The sequence below is a fragment of the Sphaeramia orbicularis genome, chromosome 1, assembly GCF_902148855.1.
Source record: "Sphaeramia orbicularis chromosome 1, fSphaOr1.1, whole genome shotgun sequence".
In the NCBI taxonomy this organism is placed as follows: domain Eukaryota; kingdom Metazoa; phylum Chordata; class Actinopteri; order Kurtiformes; family Apogonidae; genus Sphaeramia; species Sphaeramia orbicularis.
The window spans coordinates 18,712,179-18,738,619 of NC_043957.1; the positions used below are offsets into that span (position 1 = coordinate 18,712,179).

At 38.6% G+C, this 26,441-nt stretch overlaps 1 protein-coding gene across 1 annotated transcript; it reads right to left on the minus strand.

Annotated features, from left to right (window-relative positions):
- Window positions 1–8,291: 8,291 nt before the first annotated feature.
- Window positions 8,292–23,592, minus strand: LOC115412943 (transmembrane protein C17orf113-like). Its single transcript, XM_030125666.1, has 12 exons — window positions 23,340–23,592; window positions 18,197–18,250; window positions 16,545–16,619; window positions 12,697–13,006; window positions 12,176–12,469; window positions 11,839–12,038; window positions 11,491–11,685; window positions 11,101–11,331; window positions 9,917–10,151; window positions 9,491–9,673; window positions 9,101–9,308; window positions 8,292–8,910 (listed from the first exon to the last, which is right to left on the minus strand). The coding sequence occupies exons 1-12, from the start codon at window positions 23,507–23,509 to the stop codon at window positions 8,378–8,380; spliced, it is 2,688 nt and encodes an 895-aa protein (XP_029981526.1). The 5' UTR covers window positions 23,510–23,592; the 3' UTR covers window positions 8,292–8,377.
- Window positions 23,593–26,441: the final 2,849 nt, after the last annotated feature.

The window sequence follows — 26,441 nt, forward strand, 5'->3', positions numbered from 1 at the left end:
ATAGAAATGTAAAATAGAGACACAGGAATAAATAGGCTTGGAGAAATAAATAGCGAAAGAAAATGCAAGAGGGGGAATACTGAGGAGGTAAATATGACTGAATATAAAAATGCCAAAAATTAATAAAATGTCAGATGATATGAAATAATTTTGGGGCCATAAAGAAATAAAGAAAATGTAAATAGAAAACTACATAAAAAAAAACGCAGGGATAAAAATTAAAGATGGAAAGAGATATATAAGGACTAAATAAATAAATACGGAAAATGAAATGTTAAAGTAAATAACTAGGGTTTTTAACACAAAATTAAAATGGTTAGAAATGATAATACAAATCACTTGTCACATTTTACAGATAACTTCATGGAAAATGCCATTTTTTTGTATTATGTATTAACAAATTAATTAATTTAGAGCACCATTTTTATATTTCTGTATATATAACTCAATATGGCAGGGTCTGTCCTCCATAATTGTAGAGTAAATGTGTAAAATGTGTCCACAGTCAACACAGCAACTTCAGTTAAATTCTTATTACATATAATTCAGGGGTTTTACGAATTTTCTACAGGGCGTGTCAGAACTTCTCCAATGGGTTGTTTTGTTATTTACAGAATACAGAAATCTACAGAATAGCAAGAACAACTACAGGGCATCATAGCATCACAGTCCGTTGAAGTAATATGACTTCCAATAACACTGGTCTACCAAATTTGATTTTATTTTTTAAAGGAATGATCTGCCTCAGAGATTAAATGTGCCAAATCTTACACACTTTAATAAGATGAATTGGAAACAATGACAAAAGAGCTGGTGCTGATGGTTTCAATGTTGTGTTCAGTGTAACTACGCATATATACTGGTTTATGACCATTTAAACAATAGATTTATAAATGTCCCAGTATAAAGAACCTGTAAAGTGAAAGTATTGTAATGTACAGACAGTGTTTTGAAGTAGATCTGGTAGCTCTGACACAAACATTCCTTTGGACTAAAACCCATTCTATCATTAATTCTTACTATTTCACATTTTGATCCAAGACTGTATCTGAGTCAAAATCAGCTAAGGTGTAATAAAGTGTCATACTTGGGTCAGAAAATAGAATTCTTCTGTCATTTATTTCACAAGTATTTTATGAAAGTTCAACCTATGAACAAGATTAATCCACTATAGGAAATATAGTTTTATACCCACTTCTACAAAAAAAAACATTTTTTTTCACAATACCTCCTCCCATTTGCACGTTATTGTTTGACAGATATAAACCACTTTTTTCCGACTTATCTCTTCTCTGCATGCTTTCTGTAGATTAGAATCACTTCCCAAAAATAGGTTTTATGATCCTGAAAGAATAAAAACATGGTGCTGGGACATGGAGTGGTTTTTTAGGGATATTTGCAGTCTTTCTACAAAGTGCATCTACAAGTCGTGTTCACATGGTCCATATTCTATCACAGTACAGCCAGCAACAGGCTTCATTCCAGGCTTAGCTAGTAAAAAAAGATAGTATACATCAACTCCAAATTTTTATTAAAAAGAACACAACACACATCAGAATAACAAACAGTATTTTTGAGCTACACTTGCGCCGTGTTACGTTTGACGGACATGGCCTCTCAGTCTATCACAAGAGCGGATTTACTATAAGGTTACCATGTTAAACCTGGGAAAAACAACAACAAAAGACTAGTTTTTTTATTGGACAGCCTTAATAATGGCATCATTAGAGTGAATTTGATGTCACTCCACTGCCTCACCAACAAACATGACAAAAGAACCAGACATTTCTTTAACACTTTAAAAATGCCTCAAAAAACTTGAACAGGCAATAAAAACATTCAACAGCAGGTTCACCATAAATATAACAGGTGGCATCATTAGAGTGAATTCGATGTCATTCCACTGCCTAGCTGCACAAGCCGGTACTCAATTGAATTCTTTTTCCATTTCAGGTATTTGCTCTTAATGTAGGTGAACACATCATCCCTGAGTGAGAATTTATGAAGTCCAATCAAGTCAACAGGTCCACAGACTATGAAGCCTGGATCCACAATGTCTATGTCATCCGTCTTGGGCCAGGAAAAGCAGTTTTGGCGGGCAGCTTGTTCAAGGAACTTCAACTGTACACCACCTCCATCTCTGACATCAGCTCACTCTTCAAGGACTCTTCCAATATACCACTTTGATGGACGAGTGTAAAAAACTGCGTAATAGCAGTCTTTTACAATGGCCTGCAAAGAAGACAAGTCATGCAAATTATTCCTGATACATGCCATCCATTTTTTCATCATCAGATGTACACACATCTGATGCTTGATAGCCCTAGCATAAGAGTACTTCCAACATTTTGAGGTGTGACAACTCGAAACCTGCCTAAAACTCGCGATGAGCATTTTGGTATCAATATCCCCAGGGACAGTGTTTGACTCGACAACTTACCTAAACACCAACAGGAATACTAGTTTTTGATGAAATATTGACAGGAGCACCGATCGTCTGTACATCAGACTTCGCTGGGTCTGAAATTAAAGGTAAGAAAAAAGGTCCAGTCGGTAATTGCATGGCATGGGAGTCAAAGTGGCCATTGTGGCAATACCAAGCCCCTGGATATGTCATGTTTTGATACAGCTTGGCATCAATTTCAATATTCAACATGGTCTAGTTATTTTATTGCAGCCTACAAGAAGCCGGAACAGACAATCTATATTGGTATACTCACCCTCAGTAAGTGCAATGAGGTCTGCAACCTCCTTAAACCCTGTACTGGTGTCTAGGTCTGGGCTGTTAACATCGACATCATCCATGACCAGTTCTGCGGATTCATCTGAAAAATAAAGACTGAAGTTAAATAAAATTCAAGAGATTTTACTTTCAATTGAAGGTGTGCTATATTTTACAGATTGTAATTTCGTGTGTAATTTACCTTGGCTAGTAAGCTTTTTCCATAGGTCAGCAATATTAACATCTGGCTGGTCACTTTCTGCTGCATCGGGATGTTGAAGAACGTTTGGTGCTGGGTTCTGCTGCAACTCGTTTTGTTCTTCAAGCAACTTCTGAACCATCTTCAGAGCCCGTCTTTGCCAGGGAAGAACATACTCCCGGTTACTACACTCGTCATCATCACCTTCTTCACGGTCCCCCATACAACCGTCACAGAAGCAGGTTAGTAGCCTTGTGTCAAGTACACTTACACATTTCACGGAGTGTAGAGCTCGAGTTCCAGGGAGAGTCAATTTAACTTCAACAGCAGGGTGTTTCCTCTGAATGTCACCCCTCTTGACCAGAAAAGAAGACTTTCTTTGGCCTTCACAACTTTCCCTGCAGAGGTTGGACTGACAGTAAGAATACATGTCCTCAGCATTGTTAATGTGTTCTTTTCTGGTTACAACAGCCCTTCTAACTGCCAACTTTACCACACCTGAAACTCCGTCATTTGGGCCCTTGCTGTGCCTCGACCTGAAATAACATCTTTCGATTGAGATGCCAAAATCCTCTTTGGAGAAACTTATGTCTGCAAATGGTGTCTTAGACTTGTATTGCGAACTACACCCATCAGTATATTCCACAATGTGCTTCAGCTGTAGTCCCCTTTTCTTGTTCAAATGTTCAGGAGCCAAACCTTCAAAATGACGTATGGCATGGGCATCATGCGTTAAATCATCTGAGAGGAAGACCAGTGCCTCTTGGACTAAGTGCGAAACCCCATCAGCATGGTCACATCTATAGTATGCGACTATAGGGTGAACTGTAACCTGATTGGTTGCCCAGTGAGCAGATTGAATCTCGTCCTGGGAGATACACGCGTAGTTCTCTGCAAAGTCAAGCACAGAGTGACCAGTCCTGTGGGAGTTTTTGTTTCATCTCACTGAATTGATCTTGCTGCCACTTGGCCGTGAACAGGTGCTTAGCAAGTGTCTCTGTGTTTTCGACAAGTTCAGTGAACAACACATCCAACGGATCCCTTCGGGTTGTCTGCACTTTCTTTGTCTTCTGTTTATCTGCATGAACATACGACTGCGTCTCCCAACATTGTCACGTCACAACTTCGTTTCCATTTTTGCCAATGAAGTTACTGAAATGATCCTTCAACAGAGAAACGCCACAGTCCTTGTATGTTCTGTTGATACAAGGTAGCTTATGATAGCGAGCATTGTCCACCTTTGGACACATAGTGATACTGACAAGCTCATACTTGTCACTGACTCGCAGCTCCTTCGCATCCTTTGTCACAAGAACCCTATTGAGAGACTGCAGTTTCAACATTATTTCTGTACAGTATTCACACAAGCACTGATTCAGTTTAATCCAATTTTGCAGGAGAACACAGGCAGGGTGAAGACGACAGAAGACGGCTAACAACACACCTTCCTCACCTGGATACACCTCCTTCCACATTTGGTAAGCCTTAAAGACAGTTACCTCCATCATGTAGCACTGCTGCTGTTTAGCAACTGTCCTTAAACAGGGCAGTTCCCTGGATACACGCGGATATTTGTAGAATTCTTTGATTCTGTTGACAACATCATCAGTAGTTGAGTCGGCTCTTCTCTTCCTTGGTTTAGTGACCATCCCTGGCATCGTAACATCCTGACTTGCTGTCTTAGCAATTTTACTAACATAGGCAGGTCTTAGACCCAGGGTTTTAGCCAACAGTTTTTGTAATCTATATTTCTTTGACACTATCATACTTTGAACAATCAATCTCCGTTTACTGAATGAGGCAGTGTCTCTTTGCTGTTTAAGACTTTGAATAGTTGACTGTATCTGCCTTGTAGTTGGATCGGATTCAAAATCTAGCTTCCGGCACTTGACATACTTGACACCTCAAGAATGAAGCGCAACCTGTTTCCTTGGAGGGCATCTACTGCCTGTTACTAAGTTGACAACTATATCAGCATATTTCTCCTCATCTTCGGGGAGCTCTTCCCATATTCTTTTTCTTGCCATACGTTTTGCATAATCTGTCTTATGACCTCCCTTACTCCCTGGCGCAGATTTCTGTCCGGATCCAGCTGCCTTCTGGGTGGGTGTCTGGGTTCCATCAGAGCCAGAGTCAGACTTCGTGCCATCTACCGATGGCTGATGACTGGGACTGGGCATAGGCTCCGCAGTGCCCACTTGATCTCTGATGGCATCAGGTGTTGGTGCGGTTGATTCTTTTTCAGGTGCTGCATTGGTCCTACTTATTTTCTTCAGTTGCTTTTTAGCCTTTTCTTGCGTTTTCGCTTGGCATCACGTTCTCGTACTTTTCGTTTCTTTTGAACTGACATATTAGCCCGTTCTTCCCTCTTCTTGTCTCTGTTATAGACTGTCATCTTTGCCCTCTCCATCCGAGTCGCAACTTTCTTTCGTTTCCTCGGTGCAGGAATATCCTCTCCATTTTTCTGGGCCTTTTCCAACTCCCGCTTCCTCTTGGCTGTAATTTCCTTTGACATATTCGGCTCAACTCTTGATCATGCTCTTTGCCTGCCTCATCTCGGTTTTGTCGCCAAATCTTGGACTTCTCCGCTCTGTCTGCTTTGTATGCACTATAACGTTCTGGATCTTCTTTCAACCAATTGCGCCAGTTTTGACTGTTTATTGCACTTTTAGATTTCTGTTTTCCATTTTCAGGGGCGGATGTGACTACTTTGTGGGTCTCTGATGGCCGATCTGCCAACTGAAGTTTGATTCGCAACGGAAACATTCTGGAAAATAAAGACACCTGTTCAAACCTTTTGATTAAAAATAAATGATGGCTTGTACTTGTCTTTAATTTCATCGTTCAAGCAAGAGACCTGATCTCAAAAGGGGGTACAGGGTGCCACACCTAACCTCAGCATTGTGAACCTCTGAGCAATGCTACCTATTAAAAGTGCTAAGTGAGGTTGATTGTGGCACCTTATACCATGCTTTACGTTCATTTCCAGGTGTTCTTTTGTCTTTGTCTATTGATTTTGTGTCAGAAGTACAAGACCATGCAACACAATGACCTAGAGATGGTAGAAGCAGGAAGACTCAAGTTCATAAACTTTTTAAGAAACCAACACTAAAAGGATGTGAAAGGCCTAGTCAAGCAATAATAGATCTAGAAAAAAACTGAGGTGTTTGAAAAAAAATTTGAGTTTTCAAAGTTGCCCCTTCTCCTGCACACCACGAAAGGGCCTAGCATTGCCTAGGGGCACCGTGAACCCCCTTACTGGGCCTGTGGGAACACTAAACATCCATCACAAATAACGTGAGGATCACAGGTCCATCAAAAATAACGTATGAATCAATGTTTCCACATGACTGGCTTTAGAATGTCTTTAAAAGGTTCATGGCGATTAGAATCGATCCAAATATTGTAATATGCTTATTTCAAATCTAAATTCGTTCACATTTTGTCTGGATTCCCTACAGTATCAACCATTCTAAAACTAAGGCGTCAAGAGCTAACGTGCGAACATTATGTCCGTCAAAATCATAACGCGCGCAAGGCCAGTCCATTATGGCAGGCCATCTCTATCACTATTCGCCACTCCCACAACACGTCTGGTCATTTAAACGCCGTAAAAAACGGCGTCCAAACCACCAGAACGCCGTAAAATACGGCGTCCAAAAATAAAACGCTGTAAAATACGGTATAAATTCCCACAAAAACGCCGTTTTTTACGGCGTCGTGTACTGTTTTAAGAGCGGCACAAAAAGCACTGTCATATGGCTCTTTAAAATGCCGTATTTTATGGCGCTCTGTGTAACTTTTGACAGCGCAAAAAACAGCATTTTCTTGTATTATTTTCATCTCCATCCCCTGGCTTTCACAGCCACTAAAGTTGAACTCTCATCAGTCAATAAGTAAAGAGAACAGACAGACCACACCAATTCACCGCTGATCTCCTTTGCTGCTGATTGCATCTATGTCTGACCTGCTCTAAGGAAAAACCTGTGGATGCGCACGGCTGCTGTTTTCATTCATATTTACACACAGACTCACCATATGAAAGGGGGACTGATACCACTGGGACAGCCTCAAACATTTAATGGACAAAAGATTAACGTAGTTTAATGCCCGAATACAGCTGTCAATCATCAAGAGAGAGACAGACCGACAGACACAGAGAATTTCTTGAATAAATTTGGTGATGATTGATCACCAGATTTGTTGAAGAAATTGTCTGTCTGTCTGTGTCTGTCTGTCTGACTCTCGATGATCAACAGCTGTATTCGGACATGAAGCTACTTTAACTTTTTTCTCTATAATGTTCGCCTGTGGGAGGAAAACTTTTAATGCATATAACTGTGCTTGCGCTAGGAAAATGAAAGGTACAGCCACTGTGGCTATACAAATGAGTGTAGCCACAAAAGCCACAGCCAGTCTGGGTCCCTGCAGCTGGGCGCGTAGTGGACCGTGGTGACAAGCATAGCTCCCCTGGGAAATTTGGGGAAAAATGAAGTCTTTTTCCTTCATTCTGGTGCATTTTGACCTTAAAAATATGTTCAATCTGGCTCCAGTTTCATACAAAAAAATCATAAAAAATTAACTTAAGTCAACATTTCCATCTAAACTATTTTTATTTCTAATCTAATGTATAACAAAACAATAAATGATAGACTTATAAATGCAATTATTCTGACCACTGATGTTCATGAGATTCAATATAAAATAAATTTACCAGTGAGACATGATTTATCATAAAGTCATTTGGTAATTAAATATGAACAGATATGGACTCTTGAAATTATTTTATTTAGACTAGAAAGTACTCCTGCACGGACTAGAATGTACATGGACTGATTACTAATTTAAACTTAGATATCTCAGATAATTGATTTCTTTTCAACTATTTGACAATGGACAGACCCATAGGTAGATCATCACTAGGGGTGTGTATTGGCAAGAATCAGGTGATACGATACAAATCACAATACTAAGATCACGATACGATATATCATGATATGGTTAAAAAGGCAATTTTTTGTTTGTTTCTTTTTAAAAAATGATTATTTCCTTGAAAAATTGAACTACACCAGAAATATGTACAGATACTAAACACATTTTTATTTGATCACAACAGGATCTGTTATATCACCAAAAGTTCCTGTGTTAAAACTTAAATGACGTTTTACAGACATTACATTTTAAGATCCCGTTCAAATGTTTATATTCTATTAGTTCAGAACTAACATCAGAACATTATTTTTGTGCAATCCCAACAAAGGAACTAACATTATTTAATAAAAGACTGTTAAATTATAGTAAAGAAAATATAAAGAAAAAAAAAAAAAAATGAACCTTCACAAAATTTGCATTTGAATAAATACCTAAAAATATCGATACAGTACTTGGTGATATCAATACAGTATTGTGAAATGAAATGTCATGATATATTGCAGAACTGATATCTTCTTACACCCCTAATCATCACAGGTGTTTTCAGCCTCCTGACCCCGATCCTTTGGCACTACAGCCCTGGCTGCTGCAGCTGTGGCTTTTGATAGTTTTTTTACAAAGGCTTGGCCCTTTGCAAATAGGCCTTCCATGGCTTTGTCTAGAACAGCAACATTATTGTTCTCGTCCTCCTTGCCAAGGATCTCAGCAGATCTTAGCATCTGTCTGTACACCCTCCTGTTTCTGTTCAGATGCCACATGTTGAAGGCCAAGTCATATCTGAATTGTTTGTAGGATGGGGCTTCAAGACTGAGGGCGATCAACTCATCAATGGTCTCCACTCTCAGACTGCTTCTTGTGGAGGTCTTGATGGCCGTGTACCTACTAACCCCTCTTTCACAATTGACAGAGGTGACTGTTACAGTAAGAGCCACCTGGAGTAGCTTTCCCATGTTTGGGTAGGCCTCCAGGTTATGGGACACATAGGTGTACAATTCCTGCATGGTCTGATATTTGGAGATAAATGGACCCAGGATCTGCCACTCTTTTTTGGTTGCATCTGCAAAGATAACAAGGCATTGCTTTAAGAATAAAAAAGTTTTATCCGAAAATTATCATGATAGAAATGGAAGATTATTTTTGTTAGTATATTAATTTGTTGTTTGGATAATTCAACATAAATTGAACTAAGTAATTACTAAAATAGTTTTGACCAGTCAGATTACCAGTTAATAAATGTAGAGACTTACCAGGATCCACAAATCTAGTATGGGTCACATTCCCCTTCCTCTTATCCTGACCATACATTTCCAGCAGCTTGTCCAGCTTCTTCCCTGCATCTTCCTTTGACAGCTTGACAGATGGCTGGAGGAGGTCAAAAGCTGTCATGACATCATGGTCCGGGAAGGTGCTCTGGAGCTGCATGACCAGCTTCTCCAGGAACATGTCCACTGCTTTCTGAAAGTACAAGTTAAATTAACTAATAAGCCAAACATTATTCTTTAGGTCAGGATTCATGACAATATTTTCATGTGTTTTCAAATTCTACATTTAGAGACAAACAGTTGATACATACATTTAAGGTCTGTATTTACCCAAAGGCACATATTATGAAAAAAATTCTGAATATTCCATTTTACCTCAACTTGTTCACGCTGCTTGACTGTGTCTTTGACATAGTGGTCCTCCCACAATGTCTTTCCTGTGCTGGGGGCGTTGGCGGGAAAGGTACCATCCAGCTTCTCCAGGAAACCACAGGTCCCTTTAACTTCCTTCAGGGCCAGCAGAGAACATACAGTGTTGTCAACTGCATCTTTGAGGTCCTGTTGGATGAAAAATTAAATTTTAGATAATAATAAACATTCATATGGCCCAGTCACATCTTTAACACTAGAGTAGACTTAGACTATTTTTGGTTGAAGAATTATTTTCTTATATTCTTTTGTGTTGCATAATGTTTTGAACACCATTTATACATGACTTTGCTTTTTCGTTTCATGCAAGACAAAGTTTATCAACAATTAATGTTTTGAAAAACAGCATGAACGGTCAGAAATTATGCAAACCTGGTAAGTTGGTGTGGCAACTTGCATCAACTTAGACAAGATGCCCAGAAGGCCCACTACGTCAGCGAGGAAATGGGTTAGGTAAATAAACCTGTATGAGCCAATGTCAGCAACCAACCCTTCCAGCTGAGCCCTGGACTCTGATGTTCTCTCAGTAGCTGCCATCTGGAGGGCACTCAGTACCGCAGGAATGCAACCGGCCATTGCCTGGGTCCCATCACATAAACTTAGCCACCTGAAACAACACACCATTTCAATTGACTGGAAATGCATGCAAAAGATATCTTAAAATATTATTTGACAAGTTAAAATGTTAATTCAGAATTCAGTTATTTTTAAGTCTACCAAATCTACTAAAATATTTGATGTCAAATGATTTTCAGTTTTCTGTCTTTTTTTTTTTTTTTTTTTGGGGGGGGGGGGGGGGGGGGGGTTGAAATTTTTCCCCATCTCTGTTTTGTCTTTCTATTTTTCTCTGATATAACTACAAACTTTGCTGTGTCACATGCTGATGTTACATACAGGTTCCCAAGTAACCTATATATGTCCCACCGCCAGGTTTCCACATGTGAAGCACCTATCAGGAACTAGCAACAGCTGTGGCAGCTAAGCTTTCAGCCAAAACAATAACAAAAATATGTTACGTCACAGTTTCATTAAGAATGCCTTCCTGTTGCTATTTCTTACAGGTTCACACAAAAGTTTATGAAGTGCTTCATTCTGCAAGTTTTTTCTACTGTTAAAAAGGTTAATAATTTTAGTTGTTTGGTATAATTACAGGGGTTGGACAAAATAATGGAAACACCTTAAAAAATCAACAAAATATAATTTAATATGGTGTAGGTCCGCCTTTTGCGGCAATTACAGCCTCAATTCTCCGAGGTATTGATTCATACAACTTGTGAATTGTTTCCAAAGCAATTTTAAGCCATTCTTCAGTTAGAATACCCTCCAACTCTTTTAGAGACGATGGCGGTGGAAATCGACGTCTTACTTGAATCTCTAAAACTGACCATAAGTGCTCAATAATGTTGAGGTCTGGGGACTGTGCCGGCCATACGAGATGCTCAACTTCATTAGAATGTTCCTCATGCCATTCTTTAAGAATTCTAGCTGTATGGATTGGGGCATTATCATCTTGAGGTGAAGGTGTTTCCATTATTGTGTCCAACCCCTGTACTTACCTTGTGAAGAATGCCTCTTTGATCTTCTTTGTCTGTCCTGTCTCTAGCTTCTGGACCATCTCAAGGGTTCTAGTCAGCTTGGCAGAAAACTTGATGGCTCTGGCAAAGCAGCTGAGGGTGGCTATGTACTTGCCAATCAAAGGCACCTGGTTAGCTGCCTTCTCTGCTGCCAGTTGCAGTCGGTGTGCCATGCAATGGATGGAAAGCAAGAATGGCACTTCGCTCTTGAACCTGAAATGAAAATGCAATGTCAAATTGTAAATAACTAAATTGCCACAAGATAATTTTTTTCAAACGGTGGAATTAAAATGTAAATATTTGGTAACTTTACAAAGGAACAAACCAAAGCTTGTCATAATTTTTTATGAGTATTTATAAAGTAATACTAACTGTGTTGAGACGCCATTCTTCACACCTGCCATGACAGACGCCCCATCTGTAGCTAAGCCCACCATACTGAACTTATTCAAGCCTTTGGCGTCCAATAGCTGATACAGTGTTTCGGTGATGGCATTAGCCGTTGTCTGCTCCAGTTCTCTAACCCCAAGGAACCGGACTTTGGGACATCCATCAGGGCCAAGGTATCTGGAACAAAATTTGAAGTTAAAAATCAATCTGAAGCCTCTTTATTATCATACTAGTACTTCCAAATGACACTGGCAAAATACATATCTATAATAAGCTGTTGATTTTTATTTTCTTTTTTTTTTTTAATTTATATATATTTTAAACGCAAACCTTATGCAGACCACCAAAACCGATTTGTTGGTACAATCGGTTGCCTCGTCTGCTTCAAGAGAAAAGAGACCTGATTCCTCAATCTCTAGCAGCATCTCTTCTTCCACCACTGAAACCAAGCATTCCCTCAGACCACTGACCAGATGGCTGTAGTGGAAGGAGCCATCTTCCTTTTCCAAGACACGGAGACTGTTGGCACCCTGAAATACAAAAAAATTTATACTGAAATTAATATTACCGGTATCTGTGGTTGTGACATACTTCTTTATCTGATATTGATTTAACCCTTTTTATCCTGAATAAATATATTGAAATTTCTTGTTAAGTTGAAACTTACATTCTCTAACTGGAGGTCAACCAAGCTTGGAAACTTGACATTGGCCACATCCTCCTGGGCCATCCAGAGAACTGTCTTCATAGCAGCAGTGATGCTTTCTTTGGCTTGGTCATCTGCCTTCGCTCTGCCCTTGCACATTTCCAGGTTTCCCTGCTTGGCACCGGCTGCCATCAAATGGTCTTTCCTACCGGCATGTTTGGTGAAGTCATCCCTCTTTGGTACAGAAGCACTTTTCCCTTTGGTGAAGAGGTTGTCCTTCTTGGCTGTGATGCAGTCCGTACAGAAAAACAGATTCTGAAAAATATAGAGCCACAATGTTTTTTACTTCAAACTCACATGAACTGTACAGTTTTCAATAGTTTTACAATGCTAAAATAGCTGTAAATAGAGTTATTAATATTTTATGTACTCTGAAAATATTGAGTCACAATCTGTAGTTGCCAATTCTTACATCTACACAGATTTTAATTGGTTTAAATTGGTAAAAATGTACAGTTTAATTTTAATGAATGTTTAAGTACCTTCTCCTTGTCATACTTTAACCACTTGAATGAGGTAAACCAATCTGCCCTGATTTGCCTACTCTGGTCTCTCTCTTTCTGAGTCTTTGGTTGCTTCTTATCAGCAGAGTCTGAGGAGACTGAAGTTTTGGCTTTCTTCATGGGTGGCTCCGCATCAGCGCAGTTTGCAGAGGTTGTTGGTTTCTTCAGATGAGGGCTCTGATCAACACCTGGCTCCTGCTCTGAAGGGCATTCTGGACTTGTGTTGGATGGAGTTCTTGTGGATTTGAAGAGGCCCTGCAGACTAGTTTGTTGAAGATGTCTCTTCGTACTGTACTGAAAGAGGTCGTACAAAAAAAGTTTTATTAAGTTACTGCCAAAGCAGGGGGGGGGTGAGTCCCCCCCACATTAAATTCAAAGACATAAGACACGAGACTTTATTGGCTAAAATATACATACAGTATCTTACCAACTTCTAATGAGTGCTAATTCAAGTAATTGTTTTATGTGATTTTCTAAATGATCATGATCCATATTGTTCTGTTAATAGTTGTATTCAGTAAAAAAATATTTTTTTCTAAGCCAGAAAATCTATATATTTTGTAAAATTTCTCCAAAAAATTCATTTCTTTCATTATTGAAAGGTGCAGTGATGATGTGAAGGATCATAACTGGGCTAATGAAGGATCTGATCACAACATTCCAACAAACGAGGATCTGGATCATGAAAAAATTCAAAGTGAAACCTCTGAGTATGATACTGTACATTAGGGATGCACCGATACCACTTTATTCCAGACCGAGTACAAGTACAAGTACTTACTTTTGAGCACTTGCCGATACCGAGTACCAATACTAGTACTTAATAATCCCATTCTAGTTCTTTGTTCCTTTGTAAATGAGCTTTATTGTCGTTGTCATTAGCCTGACTGGAACAAAGTGCTGCTACTGACATTTAATGTGCTGGAATAAGCGTTTCTCAATTAATCCACCAGGGGGCGCCGCTCTAAATTAACCATACTGGACAAATACCCCAAAGAAAAGTCAAGTTTTTTGAGAAGAAGAAAGTCAGTAATAACAAACATGGAGACTACAGAGGCAATACTGATGTGATTCTAATATTGCAGCGTTTTCGCTGGTAAGCTTAGCTTCAGCAGGTAGAGAAAAGAGAAATGAGTGATAAGTTTCTTTTTCACTTCCGCTGGTGGCGGTCTGCACCGCTCCGTACCCCTCTCTGTCTGCGTACTCATCCGCCATCACCTGGAAAACAGATGGAATGTACGCAGAGGATGGACAGAATGCTGCGTCCGTATCTGTCTGGGTCTGTATTGTTACTTGCAGTCAGCGTTACTTTTATCACCGTCATTTATTTCATTAAATCTCCACACTCTTCACACTCCCCACACATTATTCCTCCTCCTCGTACCTGCTGCACTGAACTGTGAACGTCACACGGCCGTAAGTGGCATCGGTGCATTTGTATCAGATTACTTTTACGAGTACACACACTGAGTATTGGAGCTGATACGCGATACTCGTATCGGAATCGGTGCATCTCTACCATACATCCTATCTTCATAATGTAATTCTTTTTTTTATAAATTTACCTTCTCGCTTACCTTTGCTTCACCAGCTCCTTTGCTTTCAACAGATGTTGTACACGATGAAATGAACGAGCGGTAACTTCCCACAAGTGACGTGTGCAGTGTGAATTCGTAAAAAATCGGAAACGTTCGGGTGAGTTTGATCGTTCTCGGCAGCGCTCTTCAGTAGTGGAGACCGCATTTGTTATTCCTTGGTTATCGCTCGGACATTTTCGATCAGAGATGTAAGTTGGTTGATTTTACTAAAAAATACCTTAGCCACTGTGGCTACACGGGTTGAAAACAACTTTGCCAACCAGGAAAATGCATCGCCAGTGGCGACAGGCTTGCGAAAGCCTAGTATAACATCCATAAAAGTGGGGTTTTTATGTTGATTTCAGGAGAGATGAAAGTGGGCATGACTACAGATGCGCATCCACAGGTTTTTTCTTATAGCAGGTAAGACATAGATGCAATCAGCAGGAAAGGAGATCAGTGATGAACTGCTGTGGTCTGTCTGTTCTCTTTACTTATTGGCTGATGAGAGTTCAACTTTAGTGGCTGTGAAAGCCAGGGGGTGGAGATGAAAATAATACAAGAAAACGCCGTGTTTACACTGTCATGTACTGTTTTAAGAGCGGCGCAAAAAGCGCCGTCTTATGGCTCTTTAAAACGCCGTATTTTACGGCGCTCTGTGTCACTTTTGATGGCATAAAAAGCGGTGTTTTCTTGTATTATTTTCATCTCCACCCCCTTGGCTTTCACAGCCACTAAAGTTGAACTCTGATCAGCCAATAAGTGAAGAGAACAGACAGACCACAGCAGTTCACAGCTGATCTGCTTTGCTGCTGACTGCATCTATGTCTGACCTGCTATAAGGAAAAATCTGTGGCATAAAAAGCGGCATTTTCTTGTATTATACAAGAAAACGCCGTTTTTTATGCCATCAAAAGTGACACAGAGCGCCGTAAAATTCGGCGTTTTAAAGAGCCGTAAGACAGCGCTTTTTGCGCCACTCTTAAAACAGTACATGACACCATAAAAAATGGCGTTTTTGTGGGAATTTACACCGCATTTTACGGTGTTTTGGTGGTTTAAACACCGTTTTTTACTACGTTTAATTGACCAGATGTGTTGTGGGAGTGGCGAATAGTGATGGCTTAACATACTTGCCATAGTCCGTCAAAGAGTAACGTACGAATCGACAGATCCGTCAAGCGGGATGAAATGTTGAGAACGGTTGATCACAGAGGCTATTTGACCCGTGTTTATTGCTAGTATTTACCTGGATACACCTCAGTTTAAGTTCCTACAAGGTCCTATGTCTTTCTGAGCCATTGCTCCATTACAAAACATCCTTTTAGCTTCAGCATGTTATAAAATATGTACGTTCTTAAACTTGACAGACGTCTGTTAAATTCATCTCCACCGCCATTACTGCCAGCTACTCCAAACAAGTGATCACGTAGACCACGGCCTCCTTTCCTGGAAATTTCCAGGATCACTTGTGGTCACATAGATCCTTCCATGCCATATTTAGAAGCACTTGTTGCGCATGTTATATTTTGATGGACAATGGACATTCAAATGTTCATTCTATAGAAATGACACACAAGTGCCTCTAAAACTGGTTCCTAGTCATAAGTATACTTCAAACCGTGTAAGTCTGCAAAAGATCAGTGGGGATGAGCTGACGGATGCACCTGGATGAGCTGACCCAAATGGGAAGAATGTCTGACGGACACACTAACATGCACAAGAGGGTTTAATAAGGTCGAATTTTTTTAAGGATACGAGGGGATTGAAGCATAAGAAGGCATAAATTGGTAGCTATGATGTTCAACTCCAAAATAGGACAGTATTTATTGCAGGAATAATTCAACAGATTATAGAAATTAAGGCACTTGAAGGTTGTCCTCAAAATGAGACGCTTGACATTGCTCAATTCAAGGAGTCATTTGGGTCAAATTGGGAATTTTTAAAATACCCTTCCAAAATTAGGCTTGAAACTATTGATTCTATCTCATTATGATATTTACTATATAATAAAACAAATGAACAAAATCTTTTAAATGGAATGCAATTTATTTTGGCACTTTCCTAGAGCAGTCTTCAATTACACCTTAGCTGATTTTGACTCATCTGTGAAATTACAGCCGACCAGCATTTGGACTTAATTTTTCTTTACACAACTAAAAGTTGGTGAAGTTTCACTACTTCTATTGTGGAGGTATTTACTTGTAGACCAGTGTGATTGTAATAAATGTATTAGTACATTTACTGTACCTTGCACCCACTGGTTGAGCAGAAGTCTGCTTGGAGTTGCTGTTGTCCAATTCCTCTTCAACTTTAACTTCAACTCTGCTGTTGTCCAGTTCCTCTTCAACTTTAACTTCAACTCTGCTGTTGTCCAATTCCTCTTCAACTTTGACTTCAACTCTGCTGTTGTTCAATTCCTCTTCAACTTTGACTTCAACTCTGCTGTTGTCCTGTTCCTCTTCAACTTTAACTTCAACTCTGCAAAATTACATGAATTTGAGAATTACATCTGAATGTAGCAAAACACAGAACCTCTGCTACTTAGAAATACAAAGTTGATAAGGTGTGTAGCATCGCATTATGTAATAATGTAATAATTATTCACCCCATTACGTAATAACGCCACATTTTGTAATAAAATGCTGCATTTTGTAATGATGTATTATATATTGTAACATTTATTACAAAATGTGGGTGTAGCACTTTTAAAAAAAAAAAAAGAAAATGTAACATCAAAAAAATCACTGAAATTGATGCCTTAATTGGAAAAAAACATCATACCAGCAGAACAACATTAAGCATTCTATCTTAATTAAAATTCAGTTTTAAAAACTAGTAGGATGTTTAATTGGTCATTCACTGGAAATATTCCAAATCTCTGTGTTATTAGGCAGTTTGATGTCCATTTACTTTTATCCCCTGTTGTTTCATTAACACACAAATGGAACTGGAATATAGATTTTTTTCTGTTCTGTATCTGTATTTGTGTTTTTTATGCTTTGTATCATGTATAATATTTGCATAACATAATCCAGATTACATGTGTGTATGTCTTCCAAAATTTTAGTCCACTGCTATGTTTTTTTGTCAGGAACACTTAATTAGTGCAGCTTTTGTCTCTAGTTTGCAAACACATTCTTCATTATAATGAATACAGTTACATTTGATATAGGTTTGACCAATTAAACATCCTACCAGTTTTTTAAACTAAATTTTAATGAAGATAGAATGCTTAATGTTGTCCTGTTGTTATGATGGTTTTTCCAATTAAAGCATCAATTTCAATGATTTTTCAATGGTTTATTACATAATGCACCAAATTATTTCATAAAAAAGTGCTACACCTGCATTTTGTAATAACTGTTGCAATATGTAATAAGTTGTAGTATGTTATTACAAAATGCATTCCAAGAATTTTATTACAAAATGCAGCATGTTATTACAAAATGCAGTATTATTATATAATGAGCTGAAAAATTATTACACTATTACATATTGCACCGTTATTACATAATGCAGCACTACAAGGTGTTTTCATTGGTATAAAATCATTGCTTGAGGGGTTGGAGCATTGTGTGCTGCATTTCTGGACAGTGTTTCCCAGATTCTATTGCTGAGAGCTGACTCAGACTCAATCAAATCGTGACAAAAAAAAAAAAAGATACATCAGAGGATGGCGTATCCCCCTCGTCTCCACAAAATTTAAAAATACTGCTGTTAGTTTACTTTCTTTGAGTCTGCCCATTGACAGCAAGGGAGTCAACAAGCTTCTACAGTGGTTTACTAGAAAGATACTCAGTGTTTGTTTTTTTTTTTAGTTCTCTTCCAGAAATTAAATGATGAAAATACAGACAGATGATAGACTAAAAAAACCTTCTTATTGGCCTAAAGTTACTCACCGGTCTGAGAGACAAGCAGCAGAAGATGGTGGTTTCTTGTCAGTGGATTCATAGCTACAAAAAACAGGCAATAAATCTACATTACTAATTCATGTTCAAAGCCAATAAGAGAAATAGAATGACACTAATTACAAATCATGAGAAGATCAACTGAACATAAGTGAACACTCCTGACAACATTTCCAGCTACTACCACATCAGCTGTTTAATTTAATAAAAAAAAAGTCAATTTTTTTTATTTATTTATTTATTTTTTTAAATCACACTCAGGCCATTTTCATATGTGGTTCTAAATCAAGATACATATCTGATGTTCTGCAATGTGACCTCACAACAATACTATCAAAAATTACAAGCAACAGACAATAGACCAAATAAAATAAAAAGACAGCACAATTTTTGAAAGGGGGTGTAATTACTCCAATTTCAAGAGGATGTAGTAAGTGATGTGTCATGCTCATAACAGTTGGCTCTGAGAGCGGATGCTTTGTAGTGAATCAGAACAGCCATAACAGGTGTTGTGCCAATGAAGGTATTCCCGCTGAGAAATGTTTCCCCTGGCTGCGGGAGCATTTTTATCTCACAATTATGACTCGCCATGGGGATTTTTTTTGTTTTTTAAATGTACGGACGCCCATTTCCACCACTGACAAAAAAAAAAAGATCCCATGGTAACTCATACATATGACATAAAAAGACATAATTATGGAATTAAAGGTCATAATTATAAACCAAAAGTAAAAATTATAAGCTAAAAGTCAAGATTATTAGCTAAAAGTCAAAATTATGGAGGTAAAAAGTAATAATTATGAGATAAGAAAGCCATAATTATGAGATAGTCAAAATTATGAGATAGTTATAATTATGAGCTAAAGTCAAAATTAGGAGGTAAAAAGTCATAATTATGGGATAAAGAGGTCATAATTATGAGCTAAAAGTCAAAATTTTGGAAGTAAAAAGTCATAATTATGAGACAAAGTCATGAATATGAGATAAAAGTCAAAATTATGAGGTAAAAAGTACTAATTGTTCAATAAAAAAAGGCCATAATTATGAGCTAAAAGTCAAAATTATGGTGGTAAAAAGTCATAATTATGAGATAGTCATAATTATGAGCTAAAAGTCAAAATTATGAGCTAAAAGTCGAAATTATGGTGGTAAAAAATCATAATTATGAGATAAGAAAGCCACAATTATGAGATAAACAGTCGAAATTATGAAATAAAAAGTCAATATTATGAACTAAAGTCATAACTGAGATAAAAGTAAAAATTATCAAGTAAAAAGTTATAATTATGAGATGAAAAGGCCATAATTTTGAGATACATAGTCGAAATTATGAAATAAAAAGTCAAAATGATGAAATAAAGTCATAATAATGAAATAAAAGTCAAAATTATGAGGTAAAAAGTCACAATTATGAGGTAAAAACACCATAATATTGAGATAAAATGTCGAAATTATGCTCCCGAGGCCAGGGGAAACAGTTCTGAGCGAGGATACGTACCTTGGCACAGCACCTGCTCCCCATGTTTTTGTTTTTTTTTGTTTGTTTTTTCCCCTCTCGCTCTCAGTGGCTTAGCACTGCTCACCGCAGGACTTGACTTTAATCAGACAGCTTGTCGGCCATGCTGTATGAACTGTTGTCGAATTCTGCTCCCTGCTGAAAACTGCATCGTGCAGCAGCTGCCAGAAACAGCTCCCCTTCCTAAGTCAGCCATAAAGAGACCAATGTGCACTAAATTCACCCTGTCACACCAGAATAACTCCAAATGTGAGCTGCTAAAGTAATCTCACTCCTTTAGCTTCGCAAGCTAATTCTGATGGGGGATGCAGTTACTGTTTATATTATTATATATTTTGTGTGTTGTGTATCTACGATTTAACTTCAGAAAGTTTTATACACCTTACAGTTTACACATTCTTTAACCCTTTCATGCATTGTGGTCACTTCAGTGGACAGTTCTTCTCCAGCTGTTCTCTTGTATATTCATGGGTTTTGTTGTTTTAGTTCCATATCAGCCAACACAATGGACACTTATGCACCATCCCACAATAATACACTAACATTTATACCATTACTGTAACTTTACTGTTCTATATAAACCTGATCTGCACAAACATGTTCGAGTGGAAATCAATTATTAATTGTTATTAGACAGTAATTACCGGTTTCCTTAAACAAAAAGTTGTTTTTTTGCATATTATCTCCATGAAGTGAGTAATAACTAGTGTTAGAGTATGATAAAATGTGAGAAAACATCAGATTAGCAGCATTAAAAATGTTTTTATTTCATATTTTTCACACAGTATATTACTTTCTGATGATGGGTTTAAATACATGTTTCTTTGCTTCAAAAATTAAACGTATGGTGTCGATCTGAGTGGACATTTTTGTAACTCCATGAAAAATAGGTTCATTAAAAAAAATCTCAATTGCATTTTTTTTTTCACATGCTTAAAGAGGAATAAAATCACTCAAAAAATTATTGACTAAGGTTCTCATAATTCATGCATGAAAGGGTTAATATTAAACAGATAAAAAAACATAACTGCAATATCTTACAATATTATTAATTGCTTAATTGCTACACAGGTATGACGGTGTTACGAGGTTGAATAATTCACAGTTAATTTCATACCCAACAGTCAGAAAGGAGAAAAAGTTGTGACAGGATGAATTAAGTGCACACTGTAAGCCCGGACTTTGTATTTACTAAAATGCTTTAATTACAATGTACTTAAATGATTTAAGTTTTCCTACATCATTATAAAATGTTAAGTATATTCTACTAATTTGTAGACATAGTCAAAAGTATGAAAAAGTTTAAGTTGAATGGATTAAATCGCTAAGTTTTAGTCATGACCACACCTTTTTATCTCCGCATTGCATTGTGGGTATTGGGCATGTTGTTGAAATGTGTTATTTTTATGTGCAGGGGTTCAGTGGGGTTGTGGTGTTAGTGTTAATTTGGACTTAATGTGTGTATGGCAATGTTTATTGGCCTTTTTGTGTTTGTTTTTGTATTTTTGTCAAGCTGCACCGTGACTGAGAGCCATAAGCCGAACAATGGCTTTCTTGTTCATCTAGAATTGTTATTGAGCAATATAAATCTTTATCCTTTCCCTAAATAGAAACACTCCCTGCACTGACAAATTACTCAGAACTTACTGCCTTCCTAACTTCCATTCATGCTACAGTATATTAAGTTCAATAATTATACAAAGTGATTTATTTTGCAAAAGGTTTTAATTTAAGTCAACTTGGAATTGAGTATAGGGTGAGGAGCTCAGTCACCAGGGAGGAGCTCGGAGTAGAGCCGCTGCTCCTCCGCGTCGAGAGGGGCCAGTTGAGGTGGCTCGGGCATCTGTTTCGGATGCCTCCTGGACGCCTCCCTGGGGAGGTGTTCCGGGCATGTCCCACCAGGAGGAGACCTCGGGGAAGACCCAGGACACGTTGGAGAGACTATGTCTCTCGGCTGGCCTGGGAACACCTTGGGATCCCCCCGGAAGAGCTGGAGGAGGTGTCTGGGGAGAGGGAAGTCTGGGCATCCCTGCTTAGACTGTTACCCCCGCGACCCAGCCCCGGATAAGCGGAAGAGAATGGATGGATGGATGGATGGATGGATGGATGGATGGAATTGAGTACAATTAACTGCTCCTACCTACTTAGGTGCACTGATAAAAGCTTATGTTGCCCCATGACCACTCCGCTCATCTGGGGAACGTTGTCTGGTGCTTCCCAGACCTTGTACAAGACAATCCAGGCTCTTTTTATGGGTCGTTCCACGTTGGTGGAACGTTCTACCAAGTACTACAAGAACAGAGGCATCCCTGCCTATCTTCAAGAAGCTCCTGAAGACCCAGCTCTTCCGAGAGCACCTCCTGTCCTAGCACTGTCAGACATTCCATTTTAATATTTTAATAAGGTTTTTCCCAGGATTATCTCTGGACCTGCTGCAGTGGTCCTGCCTCTCTCCTGCCTTTATCATCATCACTCACTTATCCTCAACTGCCTCCATGTGTCTCCCCCTACTCCCCCCATCTCTATCTCTATCGCTCTCTCTTTCTTTACCCTCTCTCTTTAACCCCAACTGGTCAAGGCAGACGTCCATCCTCCAGGAGTCTGGGTCTGCTCCAGGTTTCTGCTGTTAAAGGGAAGTTTTTCCTCGCCACTGTCACCAGTCACAAGTGTTTGCTCCTGGAGGATTCTGTTGGGTTTCTGTAAATTGGCTTAGAGTCTGGTTTTGATAAACTCTATATATAAAGTGTCATGAGATAACTTTTTTTTTTGCGATCTGGCGCTATATAAATAAAATTTGATTGATTGAGTGATTTGATTGGTTTTCCCATGTAAGTCGCTTTGGAAAAAAGCGTCTGCCAAATGCATAAACATAAACTGATGATATTAAGTCTAATGACTGTACAAAATAATTAACATTGCAACAAATTTTAAGTTAAATTAACTGGGCACTTAGTGTGTTGTACTTAAAATAGCAATTCCATTCAAATCAATCATTTAGGTTTAATACACTCAAGTTTTCTGTACTCATTACTTACATTTTTAAAGGCAACGGGTTACCTCAGATTTTTTAAGTAAACTCAGCTTATCCGGTTTTACAGTGCACATTGTCCTCTTCATGGCTGACTTAGGAAGGGGGAGCAGTTTTCTGCAGGGAGTAGAATTCAGCACAACATGAACAACCCGCCTCCCCCTGCCTGACCTCTGACGCCCCCTCCCCTGATGCACACAGATGTTAGCTAGCCAACATTATCTATTAGCTGGGGAAGTCCTCTAGCACTGTGTTGAACTAGCTGTAGTTACTGTTCGACCAACACAGTCAAACGCAATCGTGGAATTGCATTTGAGAACAGAGTTAATGATAATTTCACAATAAACACAGAGGCTGCAGCAGGCGCTAACACTAACCCCGGTAACACCGTCCATAACCCTACAGCTAAATGTAACCTGACTGCTAATGCTACACACTGGGTTTGTTTACACCAACAGTGAAGTTACCGCTAACGCTAATCTTCATTGCACAAATAACGTAACATTACAGAACTATTGTAACCGTTAGCATGTGTATGCTGCCTCACCACATGTAATGTTGTGTTCTGTGATTAGACAAAGTAAAAGTACCTGTCCAGCAGAAACTCCGCGATCATCTCATCGTTTTTCAGCTTTGGGTGAAGCTCCTTTAACCTCCGCCAACGCTCGAAGGCAGACCCGATGTAAACACGGGTCTTGCCTCGTGCTGCATCGAGCATTCGCTTTAGGGCAGCTTTTTCTGCGACAGTTTTTCTGGGCATCTTATGTTTTTGTGGTAGCAGACGAGGCTGGAGTTAATGTCCGATTCACAGCTTCCGATTGGAATGCCCGGGTCCACCTTAAAAGTGGCATAACGCCTGTAGATGGCGTTGTTCAGTCATTTAAGATGGAAAGGCGGATTTATTTGTATACAGGGTGTCCCATAAGTCTCCATACATACAGGGTGGGGAAGCAAAATTTACAATGAACATTTAGTTGTTTTTTTCTCAGCAGGCACTATGTCAATTGTTTTGAAACCAAACATATATTGATGTCATAATCATACCTAACACTATTATCCATACCTTTTCAGAAACTTTTGCCCATATGAGTAATCAGGAAAGCAAACGCCAAAGAGTGTGTGATTTGCTGAATGCACTCGTCACACCAAAGGAGATTTCAAAAATAGTTGGAGTGTCCATAAAGACTGTTTATAATGGAAAGAAGAGAATGACTATGAGCAAAACTATTACGAGAAAGTCTGGAAGTGGAGGAAGCAACAAAAAACGTACCAAAGCTTTTATTAAAGCTCTCAAATCCAAAATCCTAAAGGATCCAACCAAATCCATGAGAAAAATGGCAATTGAACTTGAGGTAGACAACAAGACCGTTAGAAATGCAGTAAAATATGATTTGAAGTTAAAATCTTACACAAGAACACCAAAACACTTGTTGACAACAGCAACAAATCCAACTTTAGCAATTTTTGGGAATCATGTTTATGGCCGCCTTCTAGCCCAGATCTAAACCCTCTGAATTATGCTATTTGGGGCGTTTTAGAACATGCTACCAATAGAACATCACACAGCAATGTCGACTTTCTTAAAGATACTATTAAAGAAGAATGGGAGAAGTTGTCACCCGAATATTTGAGGAACACTTGCGCAAGTTTCAGGAAGTGTGTGAAGGCAGTTATGTCAATTTTCTTGTGGCAAATAAATTCTCATGACTTTCAATAAACTAATTGGTCATACACTGTCTTTCAATCCCTGCCTCAAAATATTGTAAATTTTGCTTCCCCACCCTGTAGGAAAAATAAACGTTTCTTGACATAAACCATTTTTATTTATATAATATGCTCTATATGACTACCATTTTGTCGGGAACAAATTGATCCAAAACACTTCCTGTTTTTTTTAACTTGACAATAAGTTTTGCCACAGTGTTGTGTGTAATACTCATCCCATGTTTTCTGTTAAATGCGCTTGCAACCATACAACTGCTTGCTGAACCGGCCATCAGGATGATTTCAATTCGTTGCTCTTTCTTTAAATGCATTCTTTGGGTTATCTGAAATATAAAGAAATACATGTTAGAACCATGTATGTATGGAATGTATTATGTCTCCTATGTATGGAGACTTATGGGACACCCTGTAGATGAGTTTCAATGTTTACTAACAACAGTGATGCGCGCAACTCGGAGGCAAAAACCCCAGTACCCGCTACCAGCTGGCTCACATCCACCTCCAGGCTCTGTCCCGGAACTCATGAACGAGCGAATATGTTAGTTCTAAAACTGTCCATTAACTGTTTTTGTCCAAAAGCCCATCCCATCTTCTCTTTCACGCCCGCATAATTTGACTTAACTGCATCGGAAAGGCTGTCCCATAGTAGAAAAGCAGACTGACACAGACGGGTGGGCAGCAGAGGTCGCACTAGACATTTTTATAGTCCGTCATTTTGATGGACAGAGTCGAAAAAATTCCATCATAACATATTATTATCCGTCATTTCAAATTTTTATTTTTTAATGATAATTAGAGTAGTTTCTTTAGCAATTGATTCTTAGAGTGTATATACTAACCTTTTTGTCAACCTGGTACTAACCCACTTTTGTGTTGTGTGTTGTATGTAAACTGCTGAATACTTGAATTTACCCCCGGGGATCAATAAAGTATCTATCTATCTATCTATCTGTCTGTCTGTCTGTCTGTCTGTCTGTCTATCTATCTATCTATCTATCTATCTATCTATCTATCTATCTATCTATCTATCTATCTATCTGTCTGTCTGTCTGTCTGTCTGTCTATCTATCTAATGAGATATATTTAGTAGTATTTAATGTTCAAAAACATGTCAATGATGCAGCAGCTGTGGTTACTGCTGGCTGATAAACCAACGTGATATCATGACTCGCATAATTATATATGCCACTTTTAATTGGTTTGTTATCTGTGAACATTCTAAGCTTTCCTTGTGTATGTTTACGCAGTGTCAATCCCATGTACTTAGGGTTAGGGTTTGGGTTATGTGAACCAGAGATCTGGACACAAACTGACATGCCATAGCACATGAAAGGTAGAAAATGCGTACATATAACACACCAAATGCCGTAAGAACTGGAGTATAACTTGCTTGTGCGTCATCCTTCATCGCATCAGTCCTTCTTTTTTCACCGTGTTTATCAGTGCCATCACATTTACTGGGCTTTTAAAATAACTAAGGAGACTCGGCTGTCTTCACAGTTTGTGCTAGCAAAGTACCATCTAATTTTGGCTAAAGTTAGCTAAACAACAATTACCCTCAGTATTTTAATCTGTCAAAATGACAGACGGCCTTCAGAATTTTCCTTCATTTAAAAAAAAAAATCTGTCACAATTCATACACAGGGCAATTCACAGTGCTTTACAAAAATGGAAAAGAGGCAGCTTAAAAACACACAATTGCTATAAAAACATTAAAAATAAAACATAAATATTCGGTAAAGACCAAACTGAGGAATCTGGGTGTCATCTTTGACCAGGCCATGTCTTTAGAATACTACTGTACTCCAAACACCTGGTGAAAAACTGTTTGTTCCAACTCCACAACATCTCCAAACTCAGGTCTATGATGTCCATCAGTGAGCTTGAGATGATCGTTCACGCATTTGTGTCTTCTGGCTTAGACTACTGTAACAGCCTGTTCACATGCTTAAACAAGAAGGAGCTGG

What these genes read in the sequence shown, in the direction of transcription:
- LOC115412943 (XM_030125666.1), bottom strand. Translation starts at nt 23,509, where the DNA reads ATGCCCAGAAAAACTGTCGCAGAAAAAGCTGCCCTAAAGCGAATGCTC. An exon ending in TAAAGTATGACAAGGAGAAG is followed by an intron (nt 12,470 to 12,696) that starts GTACTTAAACAT and finishes TATATTTTTCAG; the next exon opens with AATCTGTTTTTCTGTACGGA. An exon ending in TTGACCTCCAGTTAGAGAAT is followed by an intron (nt 12,039 to 12,175) that starts GTAAGTTTCAAC and finishes TTTGTATTTCAG; the next exon opens with GGTGCCAACAGTCTCCGTGT.